The 25,373-nt window shown below is 42.6% G+C and overlaps 1 protein-coding gene across 1 annotated transcript; it reads right to left on the reverse strand.

Moving 5' to 3' along the window:
- Nucleotides 1-304: 304 nt before the first annotated feature.
- Nucleotides 305-22,634, reverse strand: LOC124285659. Its single transcript, XM_046721928.1, has 18 exons — nt 22,357-22,634; nt 17,479-17,531; nt 16,751-16,899; nt 16,060-16,190; nt 14,871-15,006; nt 14,532-14,600; nt 11,125-11,234; nt 10,831-10,912; nt 10,436-10,603; nt 7,228-7,314; nt 5,759-5,853; nt 4,849-4,956; nt 4,461-4,521; nt 4,227-4,334; nt 3,785-3,849; nt 3,233-3,304; nt 2,763-2,932; nt 305-1,440 (listed from the first exon to the last, which is right to left on the reverse strand). Exons 1-18 carry the CDS (start codon nt 22,368-22,370, stop codon nt 1,235-1,237), a joined length of 1,884 nt encoding a protein of 627 aa, XP_046577884.1. The 5' UTR covers nt 22,371-22,634; the 3' UTR covers nt 305-1,234.
- Between the last annotated feature and the right edge of the window lie 2,739 nt (nt 22,635-25,373).

Here is a 25,373-nt window from a genome sequence, read left to right on the forward strand (position 1 = left end):
ACCCAGTAACTGAAGTTAACTGATGTTCACCTCCCCAGTAACCAATGTTCACCTACCCAGTAACCAATGTTCACCTACCCAGTAACAAATTAACTGATGTTCACCTACCCAGTAACCGATGTCCTTCTACCCAGTAACTGTTGTTGACCTACCCAGTAATCGTTGTTGACCTACCCAGTAATCGTTGTTGACCTACCCAATAATCAGTGCATACCTACACGCAGAAAGCCATACAACCAGTTTAGACATACACTGGTACGATATATACGTACACTAGTCTGATACATGAGCACGTACAAACATGTTTGGTATAAAAATAACTTTATTAATGATAAATTATCATCACTGACGTGTATATTTACAGATCTCGGGATTCCAAGGGAATTACTTGATTCACAGTGCACATGAACATTAACAGCCAGACCAGTACAGATGTCTGGTAAAAAGTACGTTCACAATGTACCATCCTCGGCACACACGAAACATTGGTGTTGGGAGGACGATGTCACAAAGTACTTGCAGTGGGGCATCTGTCTCAACACTGAGTCGGTGAGCGAACATGCATAGCTGTACAAAGTAAGGCATGTGTTGTATGAAGTATAAGTTGTGTTGAAACCATTCTTGAAGCAGAGAATAGAGAGCGGATGTAAGAACAATGTTTTAGTAAAATCTCGGCGTTGGATACCCAGAATGAAATGCACGTATTGTGCCCGTGTGGAAATCGATGTCCCACCTAAATGATAATGTTTGAGGATAACAAAACAATGTCAGAATGAACCACGGAATAAGCCAAAACATCAACACGTGGAACGGACAAGTAGACACGAGGTGGAACTGCTGGTGCCCCCTTGTAGTATGTGAGATGCACTAAGTTACTCTAGAATGCCTCACAGTCAGTAATATTCAGTGAGTCATGTCGGTTCATATGAATTGGGAAAAGGAACCACATTATCGCCCCAACCGCGTACCTAGTCTTGGCAAATCAGTCTCAATCGCAACGGATCCAATTTAATATTTAGGCCAGGAAAGTCAATGATGTATTCAACTGCCTATAGCAAAGAAGCAATTTCGTCCCGTCATCAACACAAAATGACCTGTAGTTCTGGCATGATGCGATCCATGTATAGCTAGCGGTGGATAATATCTATCATTGTCAGCAATCTTGTTAAACTATAGTAATTGATCCGGAAGGATGAGCAGTGTACAGTGTACAGGACTGTACAGTGGGTACTTGTCAGCCACAAACACCGAGTATGATGAGACACAGAAACATAAGAACAGAGACGTGTTGAGTATGGGCGGCGTCTGTGCACGTCTCCTCTGCTGTGGCGGGCTTGTAGTTTAGGATCCAGTCGTCCACGATCTCCTCCAAGATGGTGAGAGGCATTGGGCCGTTCTCCAACACCACGGAGTGGAAGTCCCGGATGTCAAACAAGTCGCCTGGAATCAGTGTTCAAAAACATGTTGAAATGTTGAGGCCTTTTATCATCATATCCGACACGTGATATATTTCAAGTATTTGCTAATGGTGACCAGACGTCGGTTATGATGAAGCGATAGGAAAACTATATCTTAGCTCCTGGCTTTTGGTGAACAACACACGTCATTCGCGACACTTTGTTCGAGGGTACGGAAAGACTACAGAATACCGGATACCTTCCGCCATCTTTGAAAACTTTAGAACTGCGCATTTAAAGCGCACAACTCGACTCGAGTTTTTAGTACTTCGCTATCTCAGTGTACTTACTTTTTTAGCCATTGGATATCCGTTACAATTACTATCTTCTTTACGGTGAGTTTAACGTATGTGGATAGGGTTAGGGTTAGGTAACTTTCTCACGCTCACAATTCCATAGCTCCTTTTTTCAAACACGCATATAGTTTATATTTGTACTTACTTACCTTTCATTTTCAAGGTTAGTTTTATTAACCGGACGTCAAATAATCCGATATTAATGGTTATTCTTTATTTTGATGCACCCTTATATTTTCGAATTTAATAGCTCGTACATCCCTTAAAGGAAGTGCACGTGACACGAAATGTTTTGGCTGGTAGGTATCATGTATTCGGTAGGTGTGCCGAGGGTACATATGCCCTTCTCTATTTGCATTCCGCTAAAAAAACTGTTGAAAACTTTCACTTAACAGATTACTAGCTCAATAAAAAAACACAACTAAAATCACCATTCCAGCTGGCCGTTCCCTTATAGTCTACCTATAACAACTAACATGTTGGAGACAGCATAATGATAACAGTAGTCCATCGCGTGCCTCATGACTTACACGTGTCGGTCCCCCCTTTTTATGTCCTTACCTTACGCATCCTGTAAAGTATGTGCCCACACACACACCCACCCACACCCACACATACACACCCCGATATCCTTACCTGAAGCACCCTGTGTCGAGGGTGGAGGTACCCCTTCCCTCCACACACACACCTTGTTATATCGTTATTTAATGCATCCTTTGAAGAAGGTCCCCCCTGTTATGTCCTTTCCTGATGCAACCTATAAAGGAGATGGAGCCAAACACACACACGCACACACGCACGCACGCACGCACACACCTTGCTATATTATTATTTGATAATCATGTGAAAAAAGGTGGAGGTCCCCCTTCCTTGTTATGTCGTTACCTGACGAGAGGCAAATGGAGGTTCTCGCCTCTTCCTATTCTATTCATTCTGCGTAAGATGTACGTGTTACGCTATGAAAGCATCGTGTTTGGAAGGTGCAGGTTTCGCCCTGTTACGCACTCACCTAATGTATCCTCTGCCCTCTTCCGTAACTCTTTGATTTTGATTTCGCCAATCTTGTATGCGCATGCCTGACCTGGCCACGTGATGTACCTGTCAATCTCTGTCGTCATTTCCGCCCGGGAAAAGGATGTGTATTTGAGCATGTAGCGGATGGCCTCCTCGCGGTTCCACCTGGGTCAGACAGACAACAACGTGAGCAGACCGTTATCGATGAGCCAGTATATATACAGGTGTAATTGTATAAAGGGAATTGAAAGATTCTAGATATGTCTCCATGCTTGTCGAATTGAGACAAAGAATTATATTAAAAAAACACACTAAAATAAGAATGCGGTTGAAAGGGATTTAGGATGTGTAAATAGAGAATTTATTGTAATTATGCCGACTAAAATCCCTCACCGGAGAAGATTTATCATCATGTTATGTCATACACATCAGTCAGTATATTGATATAGATTTAAACCGCCTCACCCGTAGTAGTGTAGGCCTGTGTCCACCACTAGTCTACAAGCTCGAAAGATCTCAGAACTGTAGCGCCCCATCCTGAAATACAAACCATATTCATCACTTGAGACACGGGCTATAGTCATGACGCCAAACACAGGCCACATTCCTCAAGCTTTGGCCACAGTCGTCACGCATATTGTCATCTCGCGGAAACACAAGCCAATGTCATCATGCCAAACGCAAGCCCAAAACAGGACGAAATGCCTTCATGCCTAGCAGTTCGAACTGTCGGACATATCATATGTCTGTTAAGTAATCTGTCACTTCTGTAATTAATGAAATCTGATCATAAATATATATGCAAAGAAGTTACATATTATGCAAATTGTTAGTGTTTAGTTTGTAATGCACCGTTCAAATACGGAAACTGTCAATCTTTAACCTTGTAGAAGGTATTGATTGGATATTTAAGCTATGATTCATTGCTTTCCCACAGTGGAGACATTGTGTTCAGAACAGTCCAAGTACAAGGGTTATTTGGCAGAGAACTTATATGCTTTGGGATCATTCACTTACAGTTCATAGTCGTTTTGGTACAAGTTGAGCTCCTCTCCGAGTGACTCCGCATACAGCGCCCAGCCCTGTAACAGTAGTTATTGTAATAGCAGCTCTGCGGGATAAAGCGCGTGTGCACAGGCACGGCAACTGGTGTCTTGCGACCATACGTTTCTTGCTTTTATCGGACGATATTGGAAACTAACCTGATTAAACTGTGTTTGTGACGCCATGTCCAACTTGACTACTCATCAATGGGTCTATATACAGGAAATGACACCGTATTTTAATCTATATCTCACACACACACATACACATACACGCACACGCACACGCACACACGCAAACACACACACACACACACACACACACACACACACACACACACACACACACACACACACACACACACACACACACACACACCTGACCACCCTTCCCCAGCACCACCCACCAGACTTACCTCCCTGTAGGCTGTGTAGAAGGGAAAGTGGTAGGGAACCTCATAATACCGGAAGTACTCTGTGTTGCGCCGGAAGTCAGGTAGGTTAGCCTTTAATGCGTAACTGATCTGAAATCAAGGTGAACATGTGTAATATATCTGAACTAGAGTTGCCTGATGTAAGCTCTTCGAACATTATTGAAAGTGGACGTTCACAGACAATGTACCTTCAACACTGAAGTCTTACTGAATTACCTGTAAGTGGTGGCCGGGCACAGACTCATGCAGAGTGACGGGCATCATTATATATTTCCCTCTGAAAACACACAACATGGTGATGGAAACTGGGAACTGGAAGAATATCATATTTGTTAAAGATCTTTGTGAGGATGTTCTTTGGTGTGTCCGAGGTAAATGAGAAACGTAAATAATTCACGATGAACGAATACGTCCTTAGCATTTACCCTGGTATATGTTTTTCGCGCGCATCAAGGTTTACGTGATAAAGAAATGAGTGTCTCACTCTGTACCTATCAACAGTGTCAATTAATACGTAGTGGCATGTACACTGGCATTATGTATACGTAAAAGCTATTGTAAACACATATGTAGTATAGAATTCACACAAAGGAAGCGGACTTACATTTCATGCGGCCTGTTCACATTGACCTTGAATATCCCTGCACGGGATCCATCCTCCGAGCCGGACTGGTACTCCCCTGCAGGGCCATCATACGGCATGGGCTCCACTCTAAAACACGTGGAACTTTATACACTGTAGGCTGGTACTTCATCTTACAAACCACGTACACAAAGGACCATTTCTTTGTAGAATGTATGCAGTGAGATACTAAATAGCAGCCGTCGTTGTTGAAATGGTAGTATGCACGTTTTGAACGTTGTTTGTTTTGAAGAAAAAATATGTTGTTGTAGAAATCGTATATTGATGATTAACTTTTAGATCAACTGTCCATATCAACATACAAGTACATTAAAATGAAGAAGTGGGGTTTAAGATAACCATTATAACGAAGTAAAAAGTGGATCGTTATTACCACATGTTACAACACGCATAATAAAACCTACTGCAACATAGCGACAATGTGTTCTTGATATGTACACAGTGTCTCGTAGTATATCCTCGAGATAGACCCAGAGGTCGAGATTGAAATACATGCCGTAGACATAGATACAGAAGAATGACCTGCTATCATGTATGTTCAATAAGCGAAGCTAGACAGTAGTGGTAGTATTAGTTGTAGTAGAGGTTAGTAGTAGTAGCAGTAGTAGAAAAAGTAGCAGCAACGAAAGTAGTAATTGCTGTAGTTGCAGTCTTAGTATTTGTAGTAGTAGAAGTAGCGGTTTCAGGGAATTATTAATGAGTTAGCGTAATAACACCAGCAGTAGTGGGAGTAGTAGCAGCAGCAGATGTAGAAGGAGTGGTAGTAGCAGCAACAGTGGAAGAGGTCCTCTCAGTAGCAAATGACAGTACGAAGTTCGTACACCATGGGCTAAGTAAGCTGTAGAAGTAGAACAACTACAAGACGTCTTACCTAACAGGCAGATCCGGCAAATGATTGAAGACCTCGTGGAGTTTAGGGTTTATTCTCTCATTGATCAACCTGTTATATCCTTCTATGAGCTCCTCCTACAGGCAAAAACAAAACTGACAACTGAAACAACAGTGGTGACTATCAACAAGTGACGCGTAAATGTCTACCTCCAGAAGACTGACTGACTGAGTTTAGTTTTACGCCGCTTTTTAGCAATATTCCAGCAATATCACGGCGGGGGACACCAGAAATGGGCTTAACACATTGTGCCCATGTGGGGAATCGAACCCGGGTCTTCGGCGTGACGAGCCAACGCTTTAACCACTAGGCTACCCCACCGCCCCACCTCCAGAAGATCATGTCATCAATTGATGAAACAGTAGACTTCTAGTCTGCGGTAACAGAAATACATTAGGCTTCTTTTGCGGATCATGTGTGTCAACAACAAGACGAACACAGTGTACTGATGGATATCAGTGGTGCAGTATATTAATTGCGAGACCGCCAGACTTATTTTATCTTTAGACCACCAGCGACAGGTAGTGTAAAATCAAGTACCATTTCGTAAAGTCTTTTGTAACTTGTAGTTTCGTCGATCGTGCTAAGGAATCGAACTACGAAATTCCGCCCTACAGACAGATGTTATCTGCATGTGACCATGACGGAGCTTAGGGAGGAGGCTCCGCTTTTAGACGCCAAAAGCGACTACCGGAAGTAAAGACTACTGCTGCATGAAGGTATCCCTTACCAGAATTATTAAGGGGGACGTAAATTCGCATAAACAACAGCTTTTTGAAGCGTCACTCGCATATGGTAAAACAGAACAAATCTAGTGTCAGAAAACAGTATTGTTGTTGTACATGAACCCGAAAAACAAAGTACGAGATTTAAAGAATGGAACGACCCCCTGAGGACTTATGACGCACAAAGCATGATAACAGTCACAGTCAGATTCCCTCGGACAAAATATTCTGCCAGTTTGGAGTACTCTGGCCAGGATTTGATAATCTCCTTTATACTACCGAGCCTATGAAGACATTGAAGAGGGTGACGTGACTGCTCTCATCATGGCAGTCGAGGAGTCGATTTTAAGACTGTCAGACTCCGGTATAAAGGAGGACTAAATCTGACTGGCAAGAATGTACGTATCAATTCTAAATATTAATATCCGATGAGGAACTGTCTACTCCCGACCATCCGACAGCTGGAGGTAAGCAGTAACAACTGTGAGACCTGGCGTTAGTGTTGACAGATACGATGTCTAGGTATCTAAGACGAATGATTAAAGACTGCAGCAGGAAAACAGTATCGTGTAAAATAACATGTGTTGAGTTGGCAAGTCTGCAGCAGTGAGGACGGTCTTGTACTGATACGGATTACCCTGATATCGGTATCATCAATAGCTAATTTAAATCAGTCTTAAGAGCATATAGATGCGTGATGTTATATTTGATTAAGTTGACAGTTACCGCTGAGTCTGTATGCAGTGAGGTGTCGTTCCTCAGAAAAGCAAAATACTCAGTAATTGATCCATTGAAGTTCTGCTTCTTTACAATCTGAAATAACAAATAAAACATGAATTACCATTCAGTGGTCAAAACACCTATTGTGAGTCCTATAAGTACTGCTTCTTTCGCACAAACGTTTCTCCAAGCAACCTCACGACGCTCCTCTCCCTTCTGACAAGATGTACACAACATACAACCTCCCTGACGCCCTTCTCCTCTGACAAGATGTACACAACATACAACCTCCCTGACGCCCTTCTCCTCAAACAAGATGTACACACGCCCTTCTCCTCTGACAAGATGTACACAACATACAACCTCCCTGACGCCCTTCTCCTCAAACAAGATGTACACAACATACAACCTCCCTGACGCCCTTCTCCTCAAACAAGATATACACAACATACAACCTCCATGACGCCCTTCTCCTCTGACAAGATATACACAACATACAACCTCCCTGACGCCCTTCTTCTCCTCAAAACAAGATGTACACAACATACAACCTCCATGACGCCCTTCTCCTCAAACAAGATATACACAACATACAACCTCCCTGACGCCCTTCTCCTCTGACAAGATATACACAACATACAACCTCCCTGACGCCCTTCTCCTCTGACAAGATGTACACAACATACAACCTCCATGACGCCCTTCTCCTCTGACAAGATATACACAACATACAACCTCCCTGACGCCCTTCTCCTCTGACAAGATATACACAACATACAACCTCCCTGACGCCCTTCTCCTCTGACAAGATGTACACAACATACAACCTCCATGACGCCCTTCTCCTCTGACAAGATATGCACAACATACAACCTCCCTGACGCCCTTCTCCTCTGACAAGATGTACACAACATACAACCTCCCTGACGCCCTTCTCCTGACAAGATGTACACAACATACAACCTCCTGACGCCCTTCTCCTCTGACAAGATGTACACAACATACAACCTCCCTGACGCCCTTCTCCTCTGACAAGATGTACACAACATACAACCTCCCTGACGCCCTTCTCCTCTGACAAGATGTACACAACATACAACCTCCATGACGCCCTTCTCCTCTGACAAGATGTACACAACATACAACCTCCCTGACGCCCTTCTCCTCAAACAAGATGTACACAACATACAACCTCCCTGACGCCCTTCTCCTCTGACAAGATGTACACAACATACAACCTCCCTGACGCCCTTCTCCTCTGACAAGATGTACATAACATACAACCTCCCTGACGCCCTTCTCCTCTGACAAGATGTACACAACATACAACCTCCCTGACGCCCTTCTCCTCTGACAAGATATGCACAACATACAACCTCCCTGACGCCCTTCTCCTCTGACAAGATATACACAACATACAACCTCCATGACGCCCTTCTCCTCAAACAAGATATACACAACATACAACCTCCTGACGCCCTTCTCCTCCTCTGACAAGATATACACAACATACAACCTCCATCCGCCCTTCTCCTCAAACAAGATATACACAACATACAACCTCCCTGACGCCCTTCTCCTCTGACAAGATATACACAACATACAACCCTCCCTGACGCCCTTTCTCCTCAAACAAGATATACACAACATACAACCTCCATGACGCCCTTCTCCTCAAACAAGATATACACAACATACAACCTCCCTGACGCCCTTCTCCTCAAACAAGATATACACAACATACAACCTCCCTGACGCCCTTCTCCTCTGACAAGATGTACATAACATACAACCTCCCTGACGCCCTTCTCCTCTGACAAGATGTACACAACATACAACCTCCATGACGCCCTTCTCCTCTGACAAGATGTACATAACATACAACCTCCCTGACGCCCTTCTCCTCTGACAAGATATACACAACATACAACCTCCCTGACGCCCTTCTCCTCAAACAAGATATACACAACATACAACCTCCCTGACGCCCTTCTCCTCTGACAAGATGTACACAACATACAAAACCTCCCCTGACTGACGCCCTTCTCCTCTGACAAGATATACACAACATACAACCTCCCTGACGCCCTTCTCCTCTGACAAGATGTACACAACATACAACCTCCCTGACGCCCTTCTCCTCTGACAAGATGTACACAACATACAACCTCCCTGACGCCCTTCTCCTCTGACAAGATATACACAACATACAACCTCCATGACGCCCTTCTCCTCTGACAAGATGTACACAACATACAACCTCCCTGACGCCCTTCTCCTCAAACAAGATGTACACAACATACAACCTTCCTGGAGCCCTTCTGCTCTGACAAGATGTACACAACATACAACCTCCTGAAGCCCTTCTGCTCTGACAAGATGTACACAACATACAACCTCCATGACGCCCTTCTGCTCTGACAAGATGTACACAACATACAACCTCCCTGACGCCCTTCTGCTCTGACAAGATGTACACAACATACAACCTCCATGACGCCCTTCTGCTCTGACAAGATGTACACAACATACAACCTCCCTGACGCCCTTCTCCTCTGACAAGATGTACACAACATACAACCTCCATGACGCCCTTCTGCTCTGACAAGATGTACACAACATACAACCTCCATGACGCCCTTCTCCTCAAACAAGATGTACACAACATACAACCTCCATGACGCCCTTCTCCTCTGACAAGATGTACACAACATACAACCTCCATGACGCCCTTCTCCTCTGACAAGATGTACACAACATACAACCTCCATGACGCCCTTCTCCTCTGACAAGATGTACACAACATACAACCTCCCTGACGCCCTTCTCCTCTGACAAGATATGTACACAACATACAACCTACAACCTCCTGACGCCCTTCTCCTCTGACAAGATGTACACAACATACAACCTCCATGACGCCCTTCTGCTCTGACAAGATATACACAACATACAACCTCCCTGACGCCCTTCTCCTCTGACAAGATGTACACAACATACAACCTCCCTGACGCCCTTCTGCTCTGACAAGATGTACACAACATACAACCTTCCTGGAGCCCTTCTCTTCTGACAAGATATATACAACATAAAACCTCCATGAAGCCCTTCTCTTCTGACAAGATATACACAACATACAACTTTGAATATTTTACCTTCTGTATGTGTTACAGCTCGTATATTTTCGTCATCTTATCCTGTAATCATGTCTCACCTCCTGCATCAGCCCCAAGATCCTCTCCACCTCCTGAAGACCTATCTGATGAACCCTCTCTGGACTCATGTCTGTGGACAGATGCCATTCAAGACAGGCCTTGTAGTAATTCTGGCCATCCTCAAGTGAACCCACTCCCCACTTCTGCCTGGTCGAAGGGAAATACTCCTACAGGAATAATGACAGAAACACATTATCTCCGACATGACATTTAAAGGGGGACTATTCCCTGGGTGACCACGGGTACCTACGTCCATACAAGTGTACACAAGTAAGAAACCAATGATACACATTCTACTGAACAGGGTCACTCAACAATATATTGATACAACTTTTCCATTGGTTCCTAAAACGACGACGATCCAGAAACTTTAGTAAGAATGTTGCTAACTCACTGTTTCCAGGAATGTCTTCATGTCTTGGAATGCCCCAAGTACTCCTTGAATTGAAGAATACGCTCTGTCTCGTATACCTCTTCTGCAGATACAAGACTGAGTTGTAAATAAATGATCAATGAAAGCGCACTTGCTACAAACTATGCAATTGCTTATCAATCCAGCTGTGACCCTACATGGACCAATCGTGTGAACTCACCAGACACACTACTGTGTGGTGGGAAACTTTAGTGGCAGTGTTAGCTGGGAGTATAACCACTGTCATTTTACTTGTATGCGTGATTGTATACTCACTTGGCAGTGTCGGAAAAGGGAAATTCGTCCAGCAGACCCGTAAACGGTTCATAAAATGCCGACTCCTCCGGTCGGACAAGCAGTCGTGCTATTTGTGCAGGAACTCGACTCTGTGAGGAGACATAAACATATCGTGGAGGATGTCATGTGTCATCTATAGACATATTACAGAGGACGTCATGTGTCATCTATAGATATATTACAGAGGATGTCATGTGTCATCTATAGATATATTACAGAGGATGTCATGTGACATCTATAGATATATTACAGAGGATGTCATGTGTGATCTATCGATACACTAAGATGATGTCATGTGTCATCTATAGATATATTACAGCGGATGCCATGTGTCATCTATAGATATATTACAGAGGATGCCATGTGTCATCTATAGATATATTACAGAGAATGCCATGTGTCATCTATAGATATATTACAGAGGATGTCATGTGTCATCTATAGATACATTACAGAGGGTGTCATGTGCCATTTATAGATACATTACAGAGGATGTCATGTGTCATCTATAGATATATTACAGAGGATGTCATGTGTCATCTATAGATATATTACAGAGGATGTCATGTGTCATCTATAGATATATTACAGAGGGTGTCATGTGTAATCTATAGATACATTACAGAGGATGCCATGTGTCATCTATAGATATATTACAGAGGATGCCATGTGTCATCTATAGATATATTACAGAGGGTGTCATGTGCCATCTATAGATATATTACAGAGGACGTCATGTGTCATCTATAGATGTATTACAGAGGGTGTCATGTGTAATCTATAGATACATTACAGAGGATGTCATGTGTAATCTATAGATACATTACAGAGGATGCCATGTGTCATCTATAGATATATTACAGAGGATGCCATGTGTCATCTATAGATATATTACAGAGGGTGTCATGTGCCATCTATAGATATATTACAGAGGACGTCATGTGTCATCTATAGATGTATTACAGAGGGTGTCATGTGCCATCTATAGATATATTACAGAGGACGTCATGTGTCATCTATAGATATATTACAGAGGACGTCATGTGTCATCTATAGATATATTACAGATGGTGTCATGTGCCATCTATAGATATATTACAGAGGACGTCATGTGTCATCTATAGATATATTACAGAGGATGTCATGTGTCATCTATAGATACATTACAGAGGGTGTCATGTGCCATCTATAGATATATTACAAAGGATGTCATGTGCCATCTATAGATACATTACAGAGGATGTCATGTGTCATCTATAGATATATTACAGAGGATGTCATGTGTCATCTATAGATATATTACAGAGGATGTCATGTGTCATCTATAGATATATTACAGAGGGTGTCATGTGTAATCTATAGATACATTACAGAGGATGCCATGTGTCATCTATAGATATATTACAGAGGATGCCATGTGTCATCTATAGATATATTACAGAGGGTGTCATGTGCCATCTATAGATATATTACAGAGGACGTCATGTGTCATCTATAGATGTATTACAGAGGATGTCATGTGTCATCTATAGATATATTACAGAGGGTGTCATGTGTAATCTATAGATACATTACAGAGGATGCCATGTGTCATCTATAGATATATTACAGTGGATGCCATGTGTCATCTATAGATATATTACAGAGGGTGTCATGTGCCATCTATAGATATATTACAGAGGACGTCATGTGTCATCTATAGATGTATTACAGAGGGTGTCATGTGTAATCTATAGATACATTACAGAGGATGTCATGTGTAATCTATAGATACATTACAGAGGATGCCATGAGTCATCTATAGATATATTACAGAGGATGCCATGTGTCATCTATAGATATATTACAGAGGGTGTCATGTGCCATCTATAGATATATTACAGAGGACGTCATGTGTCATCTATAGATGTATTACAGAGGGTGTCATGTGCCATCTATAGATATATTACAGAGGACGTCATGTGTCATCTATAGATATATTACAGAGGACGTCATGTGTCATCTATAGATATATTACAGATGGTGTCATGTGCCATCTATAGATATATTACAGAGGACGTCATGTGTCATCTATAGATATATTACAGAGGATGTCATGTGTCATCTATAGATACATTACAGAGGGTGCCATGTGCCATCTATAGATATATTACAAAGGATGTCATGTGCCATCTATAGATACATTACAGAGGATGTCATGTGTCATCTATAGATATATTACAGAGGATGTCATGTGTCATCTATAGATATATTACAGAGGATGTCATGTGTCATCTATAGATATATTACAGAGGGTGTCATGTGTAATCTATAGATACATTACAGAGGATGCCATGTGTCATCTATAGATATATTGCAGAGGATGCCATGTGTCATCTATAGATATATTACAGAGGTTGTCATGTGCCATCTATAGATATATTACAGAGGACGTCATGTGTCATCTATAGATGTATTACAGAGGGTGTCATGTGTAATCTATAGATACATTACAGAGGGTGTCATGTGTAATCTATAGATACATTACAGAGGATGCCATGTGTCATCTATAGATATATTACAGAGGATGCCATGTGTCATCTATAGATATATTACAGAGGATGCCATGTGTCATCTATAGATGTATTACAGAGGGTGTCATGTGCCATCTATAGATATATTACAGAGGACGTCATGTGTCATCTATAGATATATTACAGAGGACGTCATGTGTCATCTATAGATATATTACAGATGGTGTCATGTGCCATCTATAGATATATTACAGAGGACGTCATGTGTCATCTATAGATATATTACAGAGGGTGTCATGTGCCATCTATAGATATATTACAGAGGGTGTCATGTGCCATCTATAGATATATTACAGAGGACGTTATGTGTCATCTATAGATATATTACAGAGGATGTCATGTGTCATCTATAGATATATTACAGAGGACGTCATGTGTCATCTATAGATATATTACAGAGGACGTCATGTGTCATCTATAGATATATTACAGAGGGTGTCATGTGCCATCTATAGATATATTACAGAGGACGTCATGTGTCATCTATAGATGTATTACAGAGGATGTCATGTGCCATCTATAGATATATTACAGAGGACGTCATGTGTCATCTATAGATATATTACAGAGGATGTCATGTGTCATCTATAGATATATTACAGAGGGTGTCATGTGCCATCTATAGATATATTACAGAGGACGTCATGTGTCATCTATAGATGTATTAAAGATGATGTCATGTGTCATCTATAGACATACTGCAGAGTGTGCCATGTGACGTATATATATATATATATATAGAAATATTGAGCATGTCAAGAGATGTAGATATATCACGGAGGAAGTCTATCCAAGAGGGCACGTTATACTTACAACGGAGACATTGTGCATGGTATGGTTGATTCCGATGGCTGTTCGATAGAGATCCTGATATTCAGCTAACTGTAAGATGGAGATGAAATCATGGCAGAGAATGTGTGTCTGAGTCCACTTTAACAAAATCAAAGCTTCTTAAAATCGGCTTCAGATTATAAGATTTCGCTTTGAAAATACATTGTGATCACGTGTGGTACATCAACATTCAATGATGTATTCTTACAGACTATTGCAGTTACATGAACCGATATATGTTTGAGCGTGTAACACCATCAGGAACTTCCCCTTGACAAACTACAAGCCAGTATTTTCATCAACATCCCCATTAAAACATACTTGCAGAGGAGTGTTCTCAAGTCTGACGAGGAAGTTCTCATAGTCCCCTCGTGTGAAGAAAGGCGTGGCCTCCACATGGTGAACTGGGTCCACGTGTATTCCCTCCAGGAAATTCAGAGGATTGATTGACCCATATCTGCATACCATGGATAAACACATCAGTTACAGTCAAATTAGGACGTAAATTATAGCAGGTTTGGTAGGATTAACCACTGAAAAATATACCAACGCAAAGGTATACGACGGATAGTGCTTTAACAGACCAGCCGATACATTACATCTTGCCACCTTGAGATAATGTCAGTAAGATACATAGAGGGTAGTGGGTATATAATGCATAAACTAGTTCAAAAGAACTTTACAACAATATTATTTTCTTGAATCTCGATTCAAAAATATACGTGGCTGGACATCAGTCAAATTTGTCAAACTCTCGGGACACTAGGGTTGGCTAAAATGATCGATGATCGAATTAAAGAATTATCTATATGAAAATTATGGTATCGATAATACCATACATTACCTTTTGTGACAGAAAAACGTTTTGATTTTCTCACACAATATACAAATTTAAGACTTTATTCGTGGTCTGCTTCTTAATTATGTTCAAAGCGAGGTTTTGTTAATAATCCATGCAAGAAACAGTCACCACTAACCACTGATGTGAAATATATTCATTTCTTTTAGACATTTTTGGCATTTTTCCTCAAAGTTATGTCTCCGATATTTATCGGAAATCAAACGATACGTAGCTAACGATTATTGATCTCTATATTCTATATCGATAGCCAGCTCTACGAGAAAAGGCATCAAATTTGAAATCAATGTTATACCTTTTTGAAACATACTAGGTGGCGACAAAGCAAACCCCACCCGCTGTGTGCACACACACACCCAACCCACCTGCTCACAACCCACACCCGCTGTGTGCACACACCACCCACCTCCTCCACCTGCTGTGTGCACACACACACCCACCTCCACCCTCCACCTCCTCCACCCGCTGTGTGCACACACCACCCACCTCCTCCACCCGCTGTGTGCACACACCACCCACCTCCTCCACCTGCTGTGTGCACACACAACCCACCTCCTCCACCTGCTGTGTGCACACACAATCCACCTCCTCCACCTGCTGTGTGCACACACCACCCACCTCCTCCACCCGCTGTGTGCACATATCACCCACCTCCTCCACCTGTAGCCGCCCAGATAAGTCTCCAGCACATCCTTCAGGATGCGATAGTTTATCCGTTCCGTCTTACAGAGCTCTGACGCATCAATACGTTGTAAATCCTCTTTAAACGACAGAGCTATTTCCTGGAAAAGAACCAACATCGGGTACATGTATACAATTGCAGGAAGTGCTGAATATACGGTGTCGGCCCGGGAAAGCGAAATTTCAATATACTATTACAATAAAGGTATGTGCTTCAGGAGCCAGCTAACTGAGAGTAACTCATGCAGGTGTAGTCACATCTTACGGTCATGAACGTTGTTCTACTGGATCGTATAGTGGTTAACGTAGTAAACCGTAGCTTGATCGTAGTGCCACGTTACCACGCTGTACTACGGTCAACACAACGCTGCAGTGGGGTCAATTACGGTCTACTAGGGAAAGCTAGGGTCAACCACGTTCAAACTACGGTAACAGTAGGGTCTTGGCATTCAAGCTAACCGAAGGAATATTTTGAACATGTTGAGTTTTGGGGTCTAAATCACAGGTTTGCTGAAGTTCAAAGTATGGTCACATTACGCATAAATACGTCGAACTACGTTCAACTAAGGTCAAATACCGGTCTACTACGGTCCCCCACTGAGGTCAACTACGTGCGTGTCCGAAAGATGTGACAGCCGCTACTTTGACAAGACACACTTACTCTTCTTTCGTCCATGCGGGCGAGACTGAACGCCTGCAGTCTGTCGTTAAAGCGGTATGTGCCAGAGTAGGTGGCAAACTCGGGTGAATCCTCCAGCCGCCAGTCGTAGAACTCCTGCAGGAGGAGGTGGAGGGACTCAGTAGCATCACCTGGAGATTGATTCACCAGTGGACTCGTACCTCAATATTGATACTACTTGATGATAAGTCCTGTTGGAAGCTGATATAATGCATTTAGATTTCGGGAAATTGTTTATGCAGTTCCAAATTATGTTGCTGTGTGCCAACTAAATTTTCAACCAGACGCTTGTGTTCTTGTATGTTGTTTAACAATTTTAAAGCTATATGGCGGTGGTATGTAAGTAATCGTGTCTGGACAAGACAATCCAGTGATCAACAGCGTGAGCATCAATCTAGGTCATTGGGATACGATCACATGTGTCAACCAAGTCAGCGAGCCTGACTAGTGGTCTCTCTTAAAACTGAACAGTTTTACGTTGTTGTCTTACAATACATTAACGCTTTAGAAGGGTGTGTTGCAGTTTACATATTATACGCGGTGTGTGTGTGTGTGCGTGCGTGCGTGCGTGCGTGCGTGCGTGCGTGCGTGCGTACGTGCGAGCGCGCGCGCACATCCAAGAGATGCAGCTGAGGACTGAGTGGTGTTCGAGAGTCAGTTACAACCTACATGTACATGGTAGGATGTGAAGCCTATGACTGGACACTTACCTCGTACTGACATATGGCACGCTAGGTGGGACAGCACAACCACTATCTGGAATCTGAAGAATGTAATACATATAGCATATGTATTTTAGTAGAGAGTTCTGTCCTTTAATGTTTAGTACAGTCTTAATACATTTTGAATAACTCTACCTCGGTTTGAGATGAATTCCTGTTTGCCGCCATTGAACGCATTTGAGCAGCGGCCCTCCCTCCCTCTTCTCCAGGGTTGTGAGCAGCGGGCCTGTGGTGTGGAGATGAAAGGAACTATGTCCTTAACATTAACACGGATGTTCACCTCGACACCTAGATGTCTGCTTGATGCTGATAACATGCTGGAACACTAGTCCCCTAAGAGAGATAACTTGTGACTCTGGCCGTATCGGGGAGAGAGGGAGGGAGATGGGGTGGGTGTGTTTAGGGAGATAGATAAAGAGAGAGATATTTAGCTTAGTTTGTAACTTTACTTTTTACAAGATAACCGAGCAAAACCAGCTAGCTGCCTTATATTTGGTCGCTTTGACCCGGGCCAGATGACATTTAATCGGAATTAAAAAACAAGTCACCTATCTGCGCCAAATCCACAATTCCACTTCTCTCTTAGATGAAGGCACCATTTCGTGCGCTGTGGGGCACAGAATACCTATATTATCAACTGACTATAATCCAGCACCCTTCCGCCAGGCTGCCATAAACGTGCCAACAGATGTTTATATAATTCTTGCCCTATGTCCAGCTCTCTGACGACTCATCTGGTGCTCATATTAAACAAGCATACCTCACTTTAGGAGATGTGCGCGGCTTGTATCCTAATTCTATTCTGTGGGATTAGGTTCGCTCATAGAGTGCTGTGTTATCTTCAACTTGCTACCTTTATAATCTGTGAATAGTGTAGAGCTCGATTCTCTTATGCATCGTAGAGGCCGACATGGCTGGAGATGGCGACATATAAGTCGTCTATGCTGTAGATGTCGTTCAGGTTCAGCGACGGCGTTGCTTACGTCCGTGTCCGCGGCTGAACGTCCACAATACACATGTACATATGGCAGAGCAATAGCATGACATTAAGTGTTCTGCCATATGTTTACAACCACACAGGAGAAAGCCTGCTCTCGGAGCTCCTTACACACAGATAGCACGTGACTCAGCCATCAGTACCGCGGTCTGCCCACGCTTCGTGATGATGGACTACACGTGTGTGACCAATGATCATGCGACCTCCAGGAAGCAAGGCTACCAAAGTACATACATGAATGAGAATGTCCCAATACCATCTTGAGCGGGTCACATAGGCATGCCCATGGCCACATCGTGTTGCAGACTTCTTGACGTTGAGCTAGTTCAGCATGTATATACTGCGGGCTGAACATGTCGCTTTACGTGGGGTTACGTCATTTTCAGTGCATAAGCCCGGGTCTGCCTGTCTGGCGAAGATGGGCAGTTCAACACATCGCTTGCAGTGACATCTGACTGACTGACTGAGTTTAGTTTTACGCCGCTTTTAGCAATATTCCAGCAATATCACGGCGGGGGACACCAGAAATGGGCTTAACACATTGTGCCCATGTGGGGAATCGAACCCGGGTCTTCGGCGTGACGAGCCAACGCTTTAACCACTAGGCTACCCCACCGCCCCTAGTGACATCTGAAAATGCCCTGGTAGATATAGGGACCTTCACACGTCATCAACAATACGTCATCTTCACTGTAGTATTTATAGCCCCTGTAACCTAGTTACAGATGTACACATTGTTAAACTGATATAGCGGCTCCCCGTCAAGTGACTGCCGACTCTCACTTGTCTTGTAACCATGTGATCAAAACTCAGTGATTATGTTTATCGCAATGGATATTTCTTGAACAACGCACTTTGCAGGTTTTATCACTAACGTTGTATCTGGCAGAATGGCTTTTGTCACTTAAACACGTGCAGCTATCTTCACTAATATATAATTGCGATTTGTTATGATTTCCAGTGAAGACATCGATAATGTCGTACTGATAAGTGGGGCTCACGACAGTGTGTTCACAGAGTGTACATTTGTTGAAAACAAGGTATCACACATGTTGGAGTAGCAAGGAAAACCTCAAAGAAAAAAACTCATGAGCTTTGATGATTTGGTGGATGCGAATGTCCGAGAATCCACCATTCCTGATGTATAAAAGTCCCCGTAGGGTATTCCCCAACCTATAACATACGTGCCGTAAATAGCGGTGATGTTGCTGCTGCTGCAGCGGCGTAAAGCAATGGTTAATCTTAAATTAATGAAATATGCCACAATGTAACATTAAATTCTTACACGGCATAACGAAACCAAGCCAGCCAGTCCTTGTTTCATATCCTTTGTGCAAGCGCCAGGCATTGTAACAATAAGTACCGTTTTAACTCCCTCAGTATGTGTATGAGAGGGACGAGGTACCGAGTGAAATACGCCTGTGTATCACAACACGCAGAGAGTTATGTGCCATTGTATCACAACACGCAGAGAGTTATGGGACTTTGTATCAGTAGACACTGAGAGTTATGTGAATCTGTATCACTAGACGCAGAGAGTTATGCGACTTTGTATCAGTAGACACTGAGAGTTATGGGACTTTGTATCACTAGACACTGAGAGTTATGTGACATTGTATCACTAGACACTGAGAGTTAGTTATCACAACACGCAGAGTGTTCTGTGACTTTGTATCACTAGACACTGAGAGTTATGTGAATCTGTATCACCGACACGACTTTGTATCACTAGACACTGAGAGTTATGTGACATTGTATCACTAGACACTGAGAGTTATGCGACTTTGTATCACAACACGCAGAGTGTTCTGTGACTTTGTATCACTAGACACTGAGAGTTATGTGAATCTGTATCACTAGACACTGAGAGTTATGCGACTTTGTATCACTAGACACTGAGAGTTATGTGACTCTGTATCACTAGACGCAGAGAGTTATGCGACTTTGTATCACTAGACACTGAGAGTTATGTGACTGTATCACTAGACGCAGAGAGTTATGCGACTTTGTATCACGAGACACTGACAGCTATGTGACTTTGTATCAGACTAGCCACTGACAGCTATGTGACTTTGTATCACTAGACACTGACAGCTATGGATTTCCATGACAGATGATTGAAATCACCAGGTACTGAGAGTTAGTGTGACTTTGCAACATCGGCTACAGAGATATACGACGATACTACGTCGTCATTTACACACGATTCTTTAGGGTACTGTGACTTCAAATCACTAATCGCATTCCTATGCACGGATATAATCAGCAGTTGGCTCAGACAAGATTACTTCAGCTGTAATGATTCAATCTCTTCCAGCACCGCTACTCGCTGTGCCACACTCTCCAAACATTGCACATACCAGTGTGGTTCCATGTGGGAGGCGTGCAACATCGCCGGGGACAGAACGATTCACCTAAATTACGTGTTCCTCACAAGTCAGTAGATCAGGGATACATCACTCAGTGCGGGCGAGATAACTTTGCCTCTTTCTACCTACTAACCGAAATACTGGCTCTGACGAATGCCTATTTCCAACATGACAGCTATTCCTGGGTGTGATCTGTGCAGCATGTGACTCAAGCATGTCGCGCTATTTACATATTCTCATGGAGCGATCATATTGTACTGATATGTGTCTGTCTGTCTGTCTGTCTGTCTGTATGTGTTTGTGTGTGGATTTTGATTTGTGTACTTGTTTTTGTGTACGTGTGTGCATTTGTGCATGTATCAGGGGTGGTAATAACCCATTGCCCGACGCCCGAGTCCAGTGTTTTTTTCTGTTGGGCAAGCAAATTTGTGTATCACACTGTACCGGTGTCCAGTTGACTTTCCAATATTAATGTGTTGTTTATTTAAAAAATCAACAAGAAAACGGCCGGTATAGTGGGAAAATTATCAGGGCAAGTGATTTTACATGTGCCACTGTACCGGAGTACAGTAGCAATTTTAAAGTTATTTCCACCCCTGAATGTATGTGTGTGATTGTTCATGTGTATGTGTGTGTCAGTATGAGGATGATGCAACTAGTATTTGATGAACTCGCGCCATTCTCGAGGGATGCAGGCCTGTAGCATCTACCACAGCGGGTAGTAATGTGACTTTGCATCATAATGCACTTTGGCCAATTAGATGCATAGTCAAGGGAGGTAAAATGTGTTGTAACCTGGTGTTTATTGCACCTATACAGCCACGCACATGCATGTGTATGCGCGTGTTTGTGTGGATGATGCAACTACCAGTGAAGGCAAGCCCACCGACGCCAACCTCTCGCTAATATAAGCTCTGATCTCTGTCCAGAAATTTGGTGATTAAGAAACGCTATTATCCATTTTCTCACTTGAAAACAAAAATCACACTTTTAGTGAGTCTGAAAGAATTAACATATACTATTCACGTCACTCTCTATATGAACTAAAAATAAGGTCTCAAAGGTTATTTGAAACAGAGATTGTTTTAACTAATTATATGCATGAACATAATTCTGGCAGGTAACATTAGTAAGTTTATTTCTACTATGACAGTGGCAGACTGCAGGAGTATTTCACATGGGACACTGGAGTATGCGAAATCAGAATGATAAAGAACATATTCATGTAGACTAACAACTATTTTAGTCTCTGAAATGAACATATTTTACTGAAAAAAGTTCATAGAAAAAAAAATATATATATGTAATGAAAAGGAGCCCTGAGACGTTCTTCATTTACTTGCCACATTTTTTAGACTTGCGTGGCCTTTCTTGGATATATTTGCTTCAGGGTCTGTACGACAGACTAATATTCATGTTTCAGCACTAGACATAGACGCTCACACCGCCAGTTACAAAAATACTCATTCAGAATAGGTATAGATGCCAAATATCACTTACCTATATCCCTCCATGACTGCTGGACTCACTAACTGTAGACACCTCGGCCGCTGCAAGATACACCAGATCTGCCTCACAACAACCTCTGTTGTAAAAGAATCCAAGACCTCAAGTCTCGGACAACTTTATAAGCCGCATAGTGAAACCCGTATGATTCACATGAAACTGTCAAGTCCTCGGTCGGATTAATAGTCAACAAAGGGACATAACTGGTGCTGGAAGTGATCAAATTGTCTATGTCAATCAAAAGATCAATTATGCTTCTCCTGTGGGCGGTGATACAGGAGAGGTACGATGTAAGATATAATATCCTGTATGATATGAACGTTTTTGAATAAACATTTAAAACATGTTTATTTTACCTCAGTATTTATTTATGTACTATCTGTTTGGGTTTCTGTCGAATCGGCTGCTGATGCAACGAGTGGGCATAATGATGAAACAGGTCACGTGGTGTGGGCTGTTCACATTGCCATGTACAGTGTGCCTGGACGAGAATATACATTGGGGAAGATTGGCATGAGCTCACAGATAAGAAGAACATGTCACCAAAACTGTTCTGAAATCTTGGTATTTCTTGTAGTCTGAAATTTGCAACAAATATTGAAGAGAGAGTCTTTATTCGTGTTATTCATTGACTGATAAACACATAGTTAACTAGATCATGGTTTTAGTGTGAGCTGTGTTAGTTATAAACATAAGTGCATGTTCTGAGGAAATCGATCCTAGTTAGCTGAAGTACTGGTCGCGATGTTTTGTATCTTTGATAAGGCTGACGGAGTGATGCAGCCGAAACTCCCCATGTACTTGGCGGACGCACAGAAACACACGCATTAACACAAATAGACGCATAAATACTTTACTTTGAACATCATACGACGCCGAATACTCTGTCTAACATATCAGTATGGTGATGTGATCGACTAACACAATCACGTGATATAGTCGGAACCGTACACTCATCATCACCATCATCATCATCAACTGTCTTTGCATACAGATATATTCAACGAGAAACGTCAATAGTAAATAAAGCAACATCTTTACCTCATGTGCAGTGGTCCGGCAGTGTATTTCATATTAACTGAAATTAGGGCATTCATAGCTCAGTAATGTGTGGACTTTACAAACAATAAATGTGAAGTCTCAACATGGTTCTTGACTATAAATAGATCGGAGGCAGGACCAGTGTTAGTTTGTGAAACATACGTCCTAACCCTCTAACCTAGTGCTCAGTCGCGCTATTTAGTGTTTTATAAACATACTTTGTCGTCCACGCATTGATAATTAGAGAGTGTGTGGAGGAACTGACCTTCCTGCGACATATGCATTCACATATACAACACAAACATAGGCCAGTGCCTGAGTGCGACTAGTTACACGGAAGTCACACTTCAGGCAGAACTTGTGCCTGAGTGCGACTAGTTACATGGAAGTCACACTTCAGGCAGAACTTGTGCCTGAGTGCGACTAGGTACATGGAAGTCACACTTCAGGCAGAACACGTGCGTGAGTGCGACTAGGTACATGGAAGTCACACTTCAGGCAGAACACGTGCGTGAGTGCGACTAGGTACATGGAAGTCACACTTCAGACAGGACACGTGCTTGAGTGTGATTAGTGTTTGCATATGTTTATGAAATTTGCCAGGATGCGCACCTCTTTTCTCGAACGTCTGGCATCATCACTGTCATGGTATCTTATTAAGTCACCACTGGATTGTCCGATCCAGGCTCGATCAATTACAGACCGCCGACATACAGCTGCACTAAAGTGGCTTAAAACACACAAACAAATACATGCTAATCACATAGTCATGGAAGTCAGACAGTACATATACGGGAGCATGACTTACATGGAAGTCAGACAGGACATATACGGGAGCATGACTTACATGGAAGTCAGACAGGACATATACGGGAGCATGACTTACATGGAAGTCAGACAGGACATATACGGGAGCATGACTTACATGGAAGTCAGACAGGACATATACGGGAGCATGACTTACATGGAAGTCAGAAGTCAAGGACAGGACATATACGGGAGCATGACTTACATGGAAGTCAGACAGGATACATACGGGAGCATGACTTACATGGAAGTCAGACAGGACATATACGGGAGCATGACTTACATGGAAGTCAGACAGGACATATACGGGAGCATGACTTACATGGAAGTCAGACAGGACATATACGGGAGCATGACTTACATGGAAGTCAGACAGGACATATACGGGAGCATGACTTACATGGAAGTCAGACAGGATACATACGGGAGCATGACTTACATGGAAGTCAGACAGGACATATACGGGAGCATGACTTACATGGAAGTCAGACAGGACATATACGGGAGCATGACTTACATGGAAGTCAGACAGGACATATAGCATGACTTACATCAGACAGAAGTCAGACAGGACATATACATACGGGGAGCATGACTTACATGGAAGTCAGACAGGACATATACAGGAGCATGACTTACATGGAAGTCAGACAGGATATCATACGGGAGCATGACTTACATGGAAGTCAGGACAGCATGACTTACATGGAAGTCAGACAGGACATATACGGGAGCATGACTTACATGGAAGTCAGACAGGACATATACGGGAGCATGACTTACATGGAAGTCAGACAGGATATATACAGGAGCATGACTTACATGGAAGTCAGACAGGACATACGGAGCATGACTTACATGGAAGTCAGACAGGACATATACGGGAGCATGAAGTCAGACAGGACATATACATGGAAGTCAGCATGACTTACATGGAAGTACATGGAAGACAGGATATATACATGGGAGCATGACTTACATGGAAGTCAGACAGGACATATACGGGAGCATGACTTACATGGAAGTCAGACAGGACATATACGGGAGCATGACTTACATGGAAGTCAGAGACAGGACATGATACATGGAAGTCAGCATGACTATACATGGAAGTCAGACAGGACATATACGGGAGCATGACTTACATGGAAGTCAGACAGGAC

The sequence above is a fragment of the Haliotis rubra genome, unplaced genomic scaffold (genome assembly GCF_003918875.1).
Source record: "Haliotis rubra isolate DU_JTF1 unplaced genomic scaffold, ASM391887v1 Scf365, whole genome shotgun sequence".
Lineage (NCBI taxonomy): Eukaryota > Metazoa > Mollusca > Gastropoda > Lepetellida > Haliotidae > Haliotis > Haliotis rubra.